Source organism: Hyperolius riggenbachi, chromosome 3 (genome assembly GCF_040937935.1).
Source record: "Hyperolius riggenbachi isolate aHypRig1 chromosome 3, aHypRig1.pri, whole genome shotgun sequence".
Classification (NCBI taxonomy): Eukaryota; Metazoa; Chordata; class Amphibia; order Anura; family Hyperoliidae; genus Hyperolius; species Hyperolius riggenbachi.
In genome coordinates this window covers 261,539,785-261,556,704 of record NC_090648.1, presented here as the reverse complement: position 1 = coordinate 261,556,704, position 16,920 = coordinate 261,539,785, and the positions used below count along the sequence as shown (strand labels likewise).

The window sequence follows — 16,920 nt, the reverse complement described above, 5'->3', positions numbered from 1 at the left end:
AAAAAAACACTTTGTTGCCTTCTATTTATCACTTTTCCGCTTATGTCTATTTATAGAGATGATCAATGAGATGTAAATAATTACAATTTGAATGCAAATGTAATGCAGAATGTGTGGGTTGTTGAACAGGGTCAGTCAGATGCACTTTCTGCTCATTTTGATTGAGTTCCGAGCTGCATACAATTTGCATTAAATTTACTTGCGGGTTAGAAATATAAGCATCTCATTGACCATCTCTGATTTATTATAGGGATGTATTAGTAGTATCATTTGTCTTCATGATTTTGGCAATGGCAGAGTTTTATAGTCGGCAAGGAACTATATATTAACCAGTTTAGCCCAATGGATAAAGCTCCTATAGCCAAAAAGGCAGTCGCTCATTCTGTCTGGATGTAGGAGCTACTTCCCAGAGAAAACCCTCCTCCACGGACAATTGTGGTGCACCAATCTGTGGAAGGGACCATGTGGTCCCTGAACACGATTGGTGCAACGTTAACCTGCAATGATCACGGTTACAGTTAGTAACAGTGATCATTGATAAAAAAGCACCCAGGAAGTTCATTACTTCCTGCAAAAAATTGTGCATGCACACATGCGGCAGCAGTAATTGGGTAGAGGGATCATGTGATCTCTTGACCCCTGTAAAACCGGAGAAGCGGACAAGCACCATCAAAGAATAATATTGTTATTATATATCAGGCTAATATGATATAACAATGTAGCAACCATTGTGTGCAGAAAGGCCAGCCATAGTAACAGCACATTGACAAAGAGAAAAGAAAAAGAAGCTGGCCCTACAAAAACCGCACCACAAGGTACCTTGTGGTGCGGTTTTTGTAGGGCCAGCTTCTTTTTCTTTTCTCATTGTCAATACACTCTTGACCCCTGTGGCTGCAGTGATTTGGTCCAAGGGACCATTGTTATCTTTGACCAATCAGTGTTCTCCCAGTCCCTTAATGATCATTTGTTACTGCTAGTAACAATGATCATTGTTACTATCACATAAAAAATAGGTAGGGTCAGACTCAATTAATCTTTCAAAAATAATGTCATTTTCAAAATGATGATCAAACTTGGTAAAGTTTCAGCAAAACACAAGACTGTAGCTTATAAAACACCCACTTTTAAATAGCCCTGGTTGTTAGATTTCCATAATGGTGACACGTATGGCCATTTTCTACTGTCCAGACTCTTCTGGAGCTATGCATGCAAAGTATGGCCCTAAAATACTTTGTGGGGAAAAAAATTCCTGTACGAAGCCACATGCACTTGTTGACTTTAATAGCCTGCTACATGGCCAACTCGCTATCAAATGAGCAATATAAAGTATTATTTTATTCAGGATAAGTTGTAGAATTGATTTTAGGGTGTTTTAGTGTTGAGGCCTATGTATTGAGTTATTTTTAGTGACAAACTGAATCAAACCAAAGCAAATGCTTGCATAAGAAAACAAGAAACACAAAACAGAACAAATACACCCTTATTTCTAAATAAAAAATTATCCCCAAACATTGCACTAGGAACATAATTTAAATATTGTGATAACGAGGACAAATAAAATGTGTGGTTTTTATTTATAGTAGTATTGTTTATTTTAAAACTATAGTGGATGGAAGTGGAGAAATAGTGTGTTTGTTCTTATTTTTCCCTTTAAAATGCATAGAAAATGAAATAAAATTAAACTTAAATTCACTTTTAATTACTAAAAAAAAAGGGGGGAAAAAATCACCCATCAAAAAGCCTAATTTGTGGGGGAAAAAAACAAGCTATAGATCATTTAGGTTTGATAATTAAAGTTATCAGTGAATGAATGGGAGGAGCGATGCCAGGTGAAAATTGCTTGGATGCATGAGGTGATAACAACCCTGAAGGCTGAAGTGGTTAGGTAAGCTCAACAAGCTAAACCCACCCAAAGGGTAGATGGTCCATTTCCTTTAAACTGTGAGGCCTGGAACCCACTGAAAACCGCAAACGCAAAACGCAACCGCTAGCGTTTTGTCTGGGCGGTTTGCAAGCGGATTCATGCGCGTTTTTGGTCGTGTTTTGCAACATTGTATTTTTTTCCCCAGCGGGTGCCTAGCGTTTTGCGTTTTGCGTTTTTATCCTGATTGGTCCTGTGAATTATTTTTCATTTTGTTTACAGTGTGCTGAACCGCAAAACGCTAGCAAAACCGCTCAGTTTAGGTTTTGCTGAGCGTTTCTGCTAGCGTTTCAATACTTTACATTGAAGCGCTAACGCTCCCAAAATGCTGCAGGTCCTGCGTTTGCGTTTCTGGGAAACGCAAACGCTCCTGTGGAAGTTGCCCCATCCATTAACATTAGCCCAGCGTTTTGGCAAACTGCTAGCGTATCGCAGTGCTGCCAAAACGCTGCCAAAAGCGCTCCTGTGGGTTCCAGCCCTTAAAGAGAACCCAGGGTGGTTTGTACTAAAGATAATAGGACACAGAGGCATTGTCTGCATAATGACATGCCTCTGTGTCCTTCTGGTGCGCTGCCAGTCCCCCCCATCCCTGGGCTCTGCTGTCTCCTCTAAAAATAGTGGCAGGCTAGTGGAAATCTGCTCGTCGCTAGCCTGCTATTTACCTGCCATTTGTCAATCTCTGCTCCTCCGCCTCCCCCCGCATTGTCTCCCCACCTCCTTCATTGCATTGCATAGCCTCCCCGACTCTGTAAGCTCCCTCCAATCGGAAGCTAAGCCGCGACCCAGAAGTACTTCCTGGGCTTAGCTTACTCGAGTATAATCGGGGGGTTTAAGCCGACACGAGTATAAGCAGACACCCCAACTTTTACCTTAAAAACTGTGAATAAATGTTTGACCTGAGTATAATCGGGGGGTAGGAACTGCCATCACAGCGCAGTGTTTACCCACCACCCGCCAAGAACCATCGCAAATGTGTACGCAGAATCCACCATCAACTAGACGCACACAACGCACATCCCTAATCTCAGATTCGAAAACATGGCCCATCATTAATACATGCACACTTGAGCTACTGAGAATACTTCAAAAGTCATGCTCATCAGGTGGATTTTTGTCTACCAAGCCAGTCTCAAACAGACAAACAAGCTTGATTCAAAATAAAAATACATGTAGAAAAATTAGTTTCAATACAATACAACACTTTTTAGGTTTATAAATGTCTTGACCAGATCTGAGAATTCCACTGGGAATTTATTTTTTTCTTACCACCTGCTGCAAGCTCGTTGCACATAAACAGGAGTGTCTGACAAGCAGTCAAGTGCCCTGCTATCAGCTGTTCGTCTGAAACAGCCCTTAAAAAGTCGCAAAAATCTTAAAATTTTAAGACACATACAAATAAGAAGTACAGTTCTTCCAGAGTAAAATAAGCCATACATTCCTTTTCTCCTATTTTGCTTTCACTTACAGTAGGTAGTAGAAATCTGACATTACCGACAGGTTTTGGGTTAGTCCATCTCTTCATGGGGGATTCTCAGCATGGCCTTTTTTCTTTATAAAGACACTCCCTGAAAGAGATTTATACAATGATGCTATCCAGCAGCTGTGCTCACAGTACACTTCTTTGGCAGTTGGATGGAGCAACTGCCATTCACTAAGTGCTCTTAAAAATAAAGAAAACACTAAGAACCCCCCATGAGAATATGGGCTATTCCAAAATCTGTCGGTAATGTCAGATTTCTACTACTTACTGTAAGTGACAGCAACATAGGAGAAAAGTAATTTATGGTTCATTTTACTCTGGAAGAAACCTACTTCTTATTTATATATGTTTACATGTATTTTAAATTTTAAGATTTTCGCAACACAGGTCCTTTACGGAAATGCCATTTGTCAAGCTGAACCTTTGACTAAAACAATGCTGCATATTAGAACAAGCATACAGCTAGCACAGCCAAACTCAAGTCAAAACGCTTAAAGCGGAATGAAACCCAGCATTTCTACTTTGCTCTAATAGATTATTTACAACATATTATGTACAACCAGCATATATTTTTTTACTAGAATTGCATTGAAACGGTTAACACAGGCTTTAGAAGCTTCCATGCCTGCAGAACCTGGCTGCTTCCAAAACTACATAATCTTATCTAGTGTTTAATTGTATCAAGTAAGGAATGTAAACAAAGCCTTCTCTCACACCACAGGGTCTCACAAAGACACTGAGACAAGAATAAATGCTTTCTAATGCTTTCTGATTAAGTTAGAGGATGAATAAAGCAGTTAAGGGGCCCATACACCTAACGATTTTGCCGCCGATATACAGCAGATTCGATCACTGTGATCGAATCTGCTGTGAAATCGTTGCGCAAACACTGACAGAACGATCGATTTCCATCCGAAATCAATCGTTCCCGTCGATCCGTCCGTGCGGAAGATTATTCTCGATCGCTGGCGGGTTGGGCAGTGCGTCGATAGCGGCGTTCGAATGCCCGACTGAGCAGGTAATGTATTGCAGCTGTATTGCTGTATTGCAGCAATACAGCTGCAATACATTACCTGGTCCCCCGGTCTCCGCTGTCTTCTTCTCCGCGATGGTCTCCGGGTCCGGCAGGCTTCACTTCTTCCTGTTCTGGCAGGAAGTCTAAACAGTAGAGGGCGCTCTACTGTTTAAACTTCCCCCAGACAGGAAGAAGTGAAGCCTGCCGGACCTGGAGACCAGCGCGGAGAAGTAGACAGCGGAGACCGGGGGAGTCGTGCCGGCGGAGCAGGTACTGTATGCAGGGGGGGGAGCGGCAGCACCACCACAGATTGTGATCTGTTTCATGCTGAAATCTATTCACAATCTGTTTGCAGTAAAGGCAGCCATACGATCCCTCTCTGATCAGATTCGATCAGAGAGGGATCTATCTGTTGGTCGATCTGATGGCAAATCGACCAGTGTTTGGCCACCTTTATAAATGCAAAGTCAGCTCTCAGAGTAAAATTAGTGTACTTTAGAAATGTATAACTTCTAAATTAATTAATACTTATGCACAAAAGCAAATATGATAACCGTATGGCATATAAAAAGTGGGAAAACATGTTTTTATTGAATATTATGTCAGGGTTTTATACTGCTTTAATCTACTTACTAATTCTGGTACAGTGACAAATATTGGAGGCTGTAATTGTACAGTCACACCAGCCAGGCAACCAGTATTTTTAATAGTGAGAGAAAAGTCTTTCTCTCTGTAGGCTTCCTTTAAGGGCCTGTTTCCACTACACGCAGATTCTGCATGCAAAAAACTGACTCCAATGAATGCCTATGGGAAATCTGCATCAGAAAAATCACGTTCAGTGGAAACAGGCCCATAGACATTCATTGGAGTCAGTTTTCTGCATGCAGAATCTGCGTGTAGTGGAAACAGGCCCTAAAGGATACCTATCTGGCAAAGCCACTTAAAGAGAATCTGTATTGTTAAAATCGCACAAAAGTAAACCTACCAGTGCGTTAGGGGACATCTCCTATTACCCTCTGTCACAATTTCGCCGCTCCCCGCCGCATTAAAAGTGGTTAAAAACAGTTTTAAAAACAAACAAAATGGCCACCAAAACAGGAAGTAGGTTGATGTACAGTTTGTCCACACATAGAAAATACATCCATACACAAGCAGGCTGTATACAGCATTCCTTTTGAATCTCAAGAGATCATTTGTGTTTCTTTCCCCCTGCATCTCTCATGCACTGAAGTTTCAGGCTGCTCGTTTCTTCCTGCAAACAGCTTTGCCTGTGTCTGTAATTCTTCAGTATGTGAAAGCCCAGCCAGCTCAGAGGACGATTTATCCAGCTTGTAAAAGAGAAGAGAGAAGCTGCCCTAATCTAAATAATACATAGGCAGTGTGTAGAGAGGGGCCTGGAAGGGGAGTTCATAGCAGAACCACAACACTGAAGAACTTGGCAGCCTTCCAGACACAGGCTGACAAGTCTGACAAGAGAGAGATAAGTTGATTTATTACAGAGATGGTGATAGTAGAACGTGCTGCAGTAAGCCAGAACACATTAGAATAGCTTTTGGAACTTGTAGGATGATAAAAAACAGGATGCAATTTTTGTTACGGAGTCTCTTTAAGGCAGGCACAGATGCATGTTTATACTGGATCCAAATATCTCTCTGTTTTCTTTTCTTCATTATCTCCAGACCCCATAATCACTCCTCGAAAAATTTTACTTTTGGCTAAAGTAACGTTTCAGGCCTGGAACCCGCTACAAAGCAATATCGCTAATCGGACTCGCTAGCATTTTTAATGAGTGTTTTGTAAGCAATTTCATGAGCATTTTGGTAGTGGTTTTAAAACGTGTAAGGTTTTTGCCAGCGATTGTGTAGCGATTTGCTGCTAGCGGTTTTAATTCTTATTATTGGTCCTTTCATTTAATTTAACTTTTTTTTTTTTTTTAGTGTACAGTAATTTAAAAACGCTAGCAAATCGCTCTGTATAGCGATTCATGAACGATTGCGCCAGCGTTTATATACTTTACATTGCAGAAACGCTAATGCTAAAAAATGTTGCATATCCTGCATTTGCGATTTTAGTAATCATAATCGTTGCAGTGGAATTTGGCCCATCCATTAACGTTAGCTGAGCGTTTAGGGAAATCGCTAGTATTTTGAAAACCTCCCTAAATGCTCAATCGCTCTAGTGGGTTCCAGCCCTCAGAAAGGGCGAAGCAGGCTTGCTGTGATGTGAATGGAGATGTAATGGGAAGATGATAGGTGGGAACATCTCGGTAAGCCCGCCTTTTCCTGTCTGAAAATTTGACTTTAGCCAAAAGTCACATTTTTCTAGGCGTGACAGGGGCCAGAGATAATAAGTAGAGGAGCTGACAATGCACAGATATATGTGGATCCAACATGACCATACCTCTGTGTTTAGTTTTACTTTAGTTAGCTTTGTTTCGGGTCAGGTGTGCTTTAAAATATATTGTTTTTTTATTTTCCCATTTAGGCCACCCAAAAAGAATAAATAAATCAGTATGTTTTTGCAGTGTGGTGCCTCTCCTCCTCCTCCGTAAAACCTACCCGGCTGCCCAACCAAAAGTCGAGCAGTGTGGCTTTAAAATGATCATTCCAAAATAGTTGCCAAATGTTTAAAGGGTGTTTTGGGACTTTAACGATTTGAATGTGAAAGTTAACCCGCAATGTCTTTGTCTAAGTGCGGCTTAATCCTCACTTGGTCCTGATGGCAGATAAGGATGGGTTCAGCAACAAGGCAACATTGAGTTGTGAAATAACAGCTGACAAGCAAATGTAGAAACAAGCCATGTAGGAAATGTTGTGTCTAAGGACAAGCTGATTTTAAGACAATGTTCAAACGGAATCATAACAGAGGTCATGATAAAAGAGGACAATATAGAAGGCCATTGAAGGGGAGAGCATTCCAATCAAATAGCACATAGACTGATTCGTTTCAGACTGGGAAAGTGTGAAAGCATAGGCTCTGGCATTGAGCACTTAGCTGATCATATTGTAAAACAAGGTGATGTGGGTGCATGTGTGTCGAATTGAGTTGTGCATTATCCTCAACATAACAGCAAAGCAGAGGAATGGGGATGTTACATAAAAAGTCCACAAGGTGGTGCCAAGCGGCATAAAAGTCAACTTTAATTTAGCCAAATAGCTTTATTTATTTTGTATATAGTTGCATATTCCTTATCAACACTCTATGAATGCTTATTTCTATACCAGCTAATGGATGCAGTTTCAAAACAACTTTTCATGTTGTCTGGTACATTTAATTAATATCTTGATATATAGAATATGAGAACATTATGTATTCTCCATAAACTAGAATAACTGTACAACCTCCAAGCATCACAGAGATCTTCTCTAGCGCCTACAATCATTCTTTAAATTTAGAACATCTAACCAGCAGACTTTAGGACCCAATCACATTACTGAATTCATGCAAGCTAGATTCAAACCATATAAATCAATATGGAGATGTTTTTTGCTTTTGGGAACAAAGCAAAGAGCTGGGGGTTAGGAAGTTGATGCACTTTCCTACTGGCCATCCAAGCCTGTCACCAACAACATGATTAAGGCGACTGTAAACGTTTGGGTCTACAGTAAGGTAGGCGATTCAAAGCATAGGAGATTGAGTAGAGGGCCTTATCTGATTCCCCACTACACAAGTGCGGTGCAAAAAGTTATGTTGATGTACAGCCTTGGGTAGGAGGATGTGTTGACCGTGCAGCACACCCTTCAAGCCCTAAGAAGGTGCATCTTGATGCATTCAATCCTGAGAGCAGTGAGCCGTTAGGCGTCGTTTACATTATGAAATACAAATGGCAGTGCTTCAGAACGCAATACATGTGATGGCACACCATCTGCATTGACATCCGTTGCGCTGCTGATCCCATTCACTACAATGAATGGGTCAACACTGCGTGTTACCAATAAATGCTTGGAGTATCACAACACACTACTGTTCAGGGCAACAGTGGCAACATCAGACAGTGCAGTCTAAGCACTTCAGTTGTACTTGCATATTACACACTATACACAAAATGTATGCACATTTGTGTATGTTTGTGCACTGAACCGAGTTTGAAGGACATAAAATGTCACCTCTATTTTTGTGCACAATGTTCTCAGTAGATGCACAAAAAGAATAGAATGTAGAATATAGCACCACATGGAATTGGTCCTAGAGTTGAAAATAACATCCAGAACTTGTTTGAAGCTTACCTGAAGTGACATGTGATATGATGAAATAAACATATGGGTAGTGCTAGCCCTACTAGGAAATTGTCTGAAGTCTTTCTGTTTTCCAGTTCAGCAAGAATTTAAAAAAAACTGGAGTTCTCTACGCAAAAAGAGCAGATTGTCAAATTCAGTCCAGTTTCTTGAAAAGTAATAGAAGCCTGAAGCCTGTTATCCATCATGGAAAAGGCAGATAATAAGGTTTTACTGTAGTACAATTCAAAGGGTTATTACTTCCGATCCTTTTTCAGCTTAACAATGCAGATTGGGGACTGATTTCTTTGTTACGAATGCTTTATCATTAATTATCTTAAAAGTTTATTTTAATTTCAGGGTAACGTTGAACATAATACAGCTCAAATAAAATAAACATTTTGTAACACTACAGTCCAGATAAAAAAATATATAAATGCCAGGTTGCATAACAGCTCAGCTAAACCTCAAACTAGTGAGAGCTATGCACTTGGTTTTATTTTCACAGCACAGAAGTACTTTATTATTACTTTATTTATACTTTATTTTTTCGCTTCGATCGTAAAAGCACGTTGGAGTCAAGAGTGGTTACATTTTGCCAACTCCAATTACCCAATTATTGTTTATTTTTGCACTGAAAATTGTGCATTTATTGACTAAGGAACATTGATTCACAGATACATATTTGTGTTTGGCAGTGAACCTTTTCTTCCAGTAACTGTTGTCAGTCTTCCTTGGGCACCAAGGACTGTGAGTAACCCTCTTCAGTAACGGTTGACCTTGTTTTTGAGGAATTTTAGCCCATCCTCTATACAGAACAATTTCAGGCAAGGAAAGTTGGGCTTCTCCACATGAACTACACACTTAGCTTTAATTCTACTGCAATTTTGTGGAAGGTCCTAAGTAGGGATGATTGCTGCATTCCGCGGAATTACAAATTCCGCGATTCCGGCCGGAATTTGGTGATTCCGTTTCCGAAGCGACGGAACGGAATTGCTATAGCCTTAATTCGGAATTTCCGCTGAACAAAATGAAATTCCGCGGAATTTTACGGAATTCACATTTTTCCCCCCCCCTTACTGATTTCTGCCTAATAAGAAGTATTTCTATTCAATAGAATTCCTCCCTTCTCATTCCTCCCTTTCTCCCTCACTTCCTCCTCCCGGAGGGAGGAGGGTCTTGTCTTCCAGGGAATTGTAGGATTTCAAAAGCCAGCTTACATACCTTTGCCGGGAATTGAACCCAGGTCTTGGCCGGGAATTGAACCCAGGTCTAGTGCTTGGTAGGTAGCTCTCTTCACCACTATGCCACCACCAACACTACATGCTGAAGCCAGCCTAGCATGTACTATTGTGATATATCCAAGAGAAAAATTAGCTTGCTTAGGGAATTGTAGGATTTCAAAAGCCAACTCATACATTGGCCAGGCCCAGGAATTGAACCCAGGCCTACCGCTCTGTAGGCTGGTATCCTAACCATTATACCACCAACACAGCACACAACAATGCTACATGCTGAAGCCAGCCTAGCATGTACCATTGTGATATATCTAAGAGAAAAATGTGCTTGCTTAGGGATTTTTAGGATTTGTAGAGCGGTAGGCCTGGGTTCAATTCCTGGGCCTGGCCAATGTATGTGAGTTGGCTTTTGAAATCCTACAAATCCCTAAGGGAGGAAGGAGAAAAAGGACTAAGGGACTACCATATAGCATAAACCAAGTTCCATTTATTTTATTATTTTAATTTTTCTGCCGGAATCTGGAATTCCGCGGAATTTCGTAAAAATCCGGCGGAATTTTCATAGCAACGGAATTCAGCTCTGGCGGAATTCGCGAATTCCGGCGGAACGGAATTTGCTCCTTCCGATCATCCCTAGTCCTAAGGACTCTGATTTGGACTTCCCAAAACATAAATTTTGCCTTACCCTTTGGGTAGATCAAAATGTGTGTTTGGGTTCATGAACTTGCTGCATGACCTTTTTTGGATCCTCTGTTCATGGACAGACACAATTGCATGTTCCTGTAAGTTTACATGTACAGGGGCTAGCCATCTTGCTCTGGAGCTGAGCTGACCACACTTTTTTTTAGCTTGTGAGCTACTTTGAAAATTATGAAACGAAAATGATCTACCAGATAGAATCTACCTACAGATACAAGCCACAACTGCAGCATATGCTCAGTGCCAGTCCATTAGTGATTACCACAAGCCTCCAGTTAATTAGATGCATATCATAGATTCCTCCTCAGTTAAGGTGATAAGCCCAATCTACATGATACGATTCTTTATACGATTCTATTTACGATCCGATTTAAATCCAACATGTCCGATCGGGATTCGATTCAATTCGATTTGCCATTGTTTTGCAATGGCAAATCGAATTGAATTGAATCTAATCCTGATCGGACATGTTGGATTTAATCGGATAGTAAATAGAATCGCAATCGAATCGTATAAAGAATCGTATTGTGTAGATTGGGCTATAGATTTGCAGCAGATTCGACCATCAGATTTCTGTCAGAAGCCTGTCAAGTCGAATCTGACATGAATCTATCTGATGTGTGCCACACACTAGGAACAGATTTCCAATAGATTTCAGAATGAAATCTATTGGAAAACTATTGAAAATCGATCTAAAGTCATTACTGCACCATCGGATCCAATGCAACTCTGAGCCATAGATCTGCTGCCAGCAGTAGATAGACCTAAATTTTCCATCCTGTCAGATAGATCAAATCGATCGAAATCGGCCGTTTGTGCATCGATTTGCGATCTATCGAACGCTTAAATTCACCAAAGTATGGGGCCCCTTTAGACAAATAGAATGGTGCTTGACTAAATAGTCGCAATACCATGCTTACAATATCATGGTCAGTGTCTGGCCAAATTATAATCAACAGTACATAATGCTTCTAAATGAATGGCTCCCCACCTTGCAGCATCCCCTAAACTGCTGTACAAAACTTCAGGTCAGCATATTGCGCTAGCCGCTAACCTCAACCAAGTCAAAGAGACAAAGTATGACACGTGTCATATGTCACTCAGGCAGGCAGTGTGGGATCTACCCAGAAGTCCTTTGCTATAGAGGCAACAAAGGGGGCCTAAAGTGTAGTACTCCTGCCACCATAGAAGTTCTGTTTTTGCCTCCTGTTTCTGCCTTCTCATGTTGTACTTGTGAAGGCTGGGATTCACCAGTGTGAAAAGGGCCTTTAGTTAGATATTATCCTGGGGTTTTTAGAAACCTCCTGTACACGCCTTGCTTTTGGTTTGATCTCTTGGTCAACCACTTAAATTGAGTATCAGGTGTTTTACAGAGGTTCTGACAAATGTAATTTGCTAGAGCTCTGAGGCTCTTTCACTAACCTGTAAGACCAGGGCAGCCACAGCCTATTACATTCATCCCATTGACTGAAACACCTGACTTAAATTTCCACTTCAAATTAATCAAAAAGTGTAGAGGTTTGTATACATTTGTGGGTGACCATTTCTCTCAATAGATACAGTAAATGAACAAGCCTAATGTGTTGGACTTTTTTGTTTAGCTGGGTTTTAGGACTTTCTTGAAAAACATAACTTTTTTTAAGGCATATTTATGCAGAAATTCTGTATAGGCTTTTACAAACTCTCAAGCATTGCTGTATATGGAAGAGGAGGAATAGGTCATTTAATTTTCACCTAGAGTTTTGCTGACATACATTATTCTGTTTCTGATGTTTGTCTGGAATTTTTTCTTCTGTTTATGTTCCCATTTTTTACTAGTTAGATCTAGAATATCCTCTTTCAATTAACACACCATTATTTGATAAGAATATTAATACACACCTTACATTTTGTTTTTCGGAAGTTGCACTAGGCTATTCTGTTAAAGAAAAATACATTTTAAGTGAGTCAGATTCCTCTTGTAGTTTAAATTCTCTTTCTTGCTCTTCACAGGTTGGCAAAATTTCCAAAAATAAGAAGAAAAAACTTAAAAAGAAGCAGAAGCGGCAGGCAGAACTACTTGAAAAACGTCTTCAAGAGATCGAAGAGTTAGAGCGAGAGGCAGAGCGGAAAAAATCTGAAGACAATGAGAATGAGCAGGATGCTGAGAGCCAGCCGGAGGCCAAGCTAAAAACAGTATGCTTAGACGATGTAGCGGATGACGAACCAGTCAATGATTATGGTAGGTGTGTGTGTGTGTGTGTGTATCTTTAGTAGCATGGTATATAGGGCCAGCAGGAAAAATCCTGTATGGAGAAGTGAGTCACTTAATTAGAGGTTCCCCTACAGTAGGAAAACTAGTCATGAGATTGCAGCATGCAAAACTCTATTTCCAGCAGACTCTACCCTTCAGCAGTTTAAATCGGCCTACAACTGTCTTGGCTTTTACAGATCTAAGTAAAGAAGAACCTTGTGTACTGCAATTCAATTTTTCTTTTTTCTGGTCCAGTTCTGACACTCTTCTACCATTGTACCAATTGGCCAGGAGTCAGACCCATTTGCTCTAAAAAAAAAATAAAAAAAAATAAAAAAAAATCTATAATGGTTCGCTAGATATACTATAAAATTGTTCTCTCTCTCCCATACCCTGCCCCCCATCTCAATTTCTGCTCCTTCCCTTTCCATAGACGTGATGGCTGCTCGCCTCCTCTTTCCCTCTGCATAGAAGAGATAGGCTGCTTGTCTACTCCTTTTCTTTCCATAGAAGTGACAAGCTGCTCATCTCCTCCTTCCCTCTGCACAGAAGAGACAGGCTCCTTGGCTTCTCCTTAGTCATCCCTAGTACTTAATCTTCCTTGGTACTTCCCTGTACTTGGTGGTTGCTGAAGTTCTGAAAAGATCTTCACAGGGATGAAGATTGGAGAGGGAATAATTTACAACCAGGAGGAAGAAGCATTTTAGAAGCAAATTTTAAAACCTAGTAAATCCGCACAAACTTCTTTACTATCAGAATGTACACAAAGTAACAGCTTAGACTTTGCATTCTGGGAGTGACATACTATAATCACATACTAAAATTAGTAATGCTAGTAGAATGCGCTACTGAGCAGGACTTCATTTTAAATTATTTTAAGCACACTTAAAGGTGGCCATACATCAGGCAACTTGGCGGCCAATTGACCGCCCCATATGATTATCATAATTGGATTAGATGAAAATCTGTGCTGCCAACAGCATGCCCGATCGACAATGCGACTAATTTCGGGCCAAAATTGGTTGCATGTATCGGTCGGACTTGCAGCAAGATGTAGGTCCATCTTGCTCGACTGGATGCGCAGTGGTAATGGTGTGCAATATTGCGATGGCTCCCCGGCGCCATCCCCCAATGTAAAATGTTAGGGGGGGGTAGCGCGGGGGCAGCGGATGCGGCGTTACAAGGCAAAATTGCCAAGAGATTTCATGCTGAAATCAATTGGGAATCGGCCTGTGGTTAATGGGCAGGCAACAATTCTCTCTCTGATCAGATTCGATCAGAGAGAGATCTGTTTCTTGGTCGATCTGCCCATACATATTCTGATGTATGGGCACCTTATGTCCCTTAGGCTGCATTTCCACTTGTGCGGTGGGAATCGTCGTGGGAAAAATTTGCATACGGATGCGCATTTCGCATGCAGGTCTATGCGAATTTTCATGCGAATTCGCATGGATGACGATGTACGCGAATTTAACCATGGCAGTGCTGGTGTGATTTTTTTTTTTTTCCATTGTTTCTATGCGAATTCGCATGAATATTCGCATACTCAAACCGCATGCGAATTTCCTATTAAATACATTGTATGTGATTCGCATAGCGGTATCCGGTATGCGAATTCTGATGGCTCTGCCATGCAAATTTTTTCTGCACAGAAAAACGCAAAGGAATCCTGACGAGTGGAAACAGTCCCATTCACTTGTATTGCTATGCGAATTAGCATGTGAAAAACGCATGCGAATTCGTGATAGTGGAAATGCGCCCTGAAACTGGAAAGAATATCAAGTCATGTTTGATTTGATATTGCCCAGTTTTGTTGTTGTGACTAAAGTAAAGGAGAATCCATGGAAGACCTGACACAGGTCACCTCTCAGGTACAGGTGCCAAATGGTCATATACATATCTTGTCACTGAGACTGAAATGTTTTATTTTTCCTTTGGTAAGTGAGTAACTTGTTTGCTTGCCTAGCTGCTAGAGCAATTATTTCTGGATAAGCTACTAGGAACTAGAAGCTGCTAAACCTAAAAGATTGCAGTTTCATCCATTTTAATTCTATATTGCCAATCTTGCCATTAATATACTCCGCATGGACACAAACTTGCATAATCAAGTGAAAATATGCCAAACAAAATAAAACTACCTTCTTACGCACAAATGCGAGCTGTGGTTTCTATCCTACTGTGCCAAAATGTGATTTTTGAATTTCTGTTCATTCTATGTAAGTTTATCCTGCATTCTCAGCAGTGGTTCTGCAATAATTGTTGCTAATACAGGTAGTCACCAGAGATCCAGAGAGGATAGCTTTTGTGTCGATTATAACAAAATGTTGTCTTGCCACAGACCAATTTAATGTTTCTTTTAAAATTACTCCATTCCTAGTGGCAGGGTCAGACTGGGCCACAGTAGTACAGTTTTTTTCCCTCTGTGGGCCCTGCCTCCAGGTCTCTAGTGGGCCCCCCTCCTTGTCTGACAGAGCTCCAATTGCTGCCTGCAGCACAAAAATTCTCTTCTCAGTGCTGTAATCACTCATGCTGAGAGCAGTGGCGTAGTTAAGGAGCTGTAAGCCTCGATGCAAATTTTACAATGGGGCCCCCCAAGCACTCTATACATAACAAGTGATACGACGCACCAAAACCTGCCAATGACAACTACAGTGTCAGAGGTGCAAGAAGGGGATGGGAAATGGCTTGTTAATGATTACCACTGTTCAAAGTATCTATAGAAGTGATTATTATGAGCACAGGACCAATAGAGAGGTAATACTGTAGTTGAGAGAGGGCCCATCGGGGCCCCTTTGGCCCAAGGGCCCCGATGCGGTCGCAACCTCTGCAAAGAAGGATATTACTTTATATTGAAGGAGGGGACTCTATGCAAAGTTTTGCTGGGCAGGAGTGTCTCTGAATTACAATGCTGCTAGGATCATGTACATTTGGCCCTGTCCATAATGCATCATGACCACGCCCACCTTCCGGTGCATGGTCACGCCCTTTTTTCACCGCAATCATGGGATGTGTGGGCCCCAGGTTGAAATTTCTTTGGTGGGCCCCCAGTGTCCCAGTCCGACCCTGCCTAGTGGTGTATTGAAATCCAAAATGCAGATACGTCCAACTTTTCAATTTTACCTAGACCATTAACTTTGTGTTATTTCAGCAGGCAACATTTCATCTGAAGGAGAAGATCATGAAGAAAAAGATGACACTGAAAAGGAAAATACTGAAAAAGATGACGACGATGTGGACCCTGAACTTGTAACCACAGACTCTACGTGGATTGAATCTCCCAAAACAAATGGCCACTTGGAGAATGGTCCATTCTCACTTGAACAGCCGTTAGATGATGAAGAGGAAGATGATGAAGATTGCCCCAACCCAGAAGACTTTAACTTAGATGAATCAAATGCAGAAAGTGATTGCACATACAGTAGCTCTTATGAACAGTTTAACAGTGAATTGCCAAATGGACAGCATAATACAGAATTACAGTTTTCTGAATTCTCAGCTGCAATGTTTTCTGGTCCTTCAGAGTCTGTGGAATCTGCTTTGACAGTTTCTGAAGATTCTACAGTGATAGAAAGAGATGAAAGCAGCTCTTGCCAAGACAGGAGCAGGACTGTTTCTGCATCAAGTACTGGAGATATGCCAAAAAGTAAGTTTCCCCTGATCGCAATATTACAGTTTGATTTATTTCAATGCAGTAAGGTGTCTTTTAAAACTAGCCTAGAGTACAGTTTGCTTTATTTAAAGAGACACCGAAGCGAGAATAATTCTCGCTTCAGAGCTCATCGTTAGCAGGGGCATGTGTGCCCCTGCTAAAACGCTGCTATCCCGCGGCTAAACGGGCGTCCTTTCACCCCCCCAGCGCCCCCCCCCCCCCCGGCAAAATCAATGACCAAATTGTAGATTTTGCTGCTCCTAGAGGTAGGGCTAATGGCTGCAGCCCTGCCTCCAGTCGCGTCTATCAGCGGCGCATCGCTGCCTCTCCCCCGATACGCGCTGACAGACGCGCGTGGGGCAGGGCTGCGGCGGTTAGCCCTGCCTCAATCCGGAAGAGATCCCCCGCTGCTCGGATGGGATTTCGGGGGGTCAGGGACCCTCGTTTAGCCGCGGGATGGCGGTGGTTTAG

General features: G+C 41.4%; 1 protein-coding gene across 12 annotated transcripts in view; it reads left to right on the top strand.

Annotated features, from left to right (window-relative positions):
- SRPK2 (SRSF protein kinase 2) overlaps positions 1-16,920 on the top strand; it is a 212,137-nt gene that overhangs the window by 159,110 nt on the left and 36,107 nt on the right. For 11 of the 12 annotated variants that reach the window (XM_068276250.1, XM_068276257.1, XM_068276256.1 and 8 more), the window contains 2 exons: positions 12,560-12,788; positions 15,949-16,443. In XM_068276250.1, the coding sequence (XP_068132351.1) occupies positions 12,560-12,788; positions 15,949-16,443 (724 nt within the window). The remainder of the gene's footprint in view (positions 1-12,559; positions 12,789-15,948; positions 16,444-16,920) is intronic. The other variant, XM_068276247.1, reaches the window with a different exon arrangement.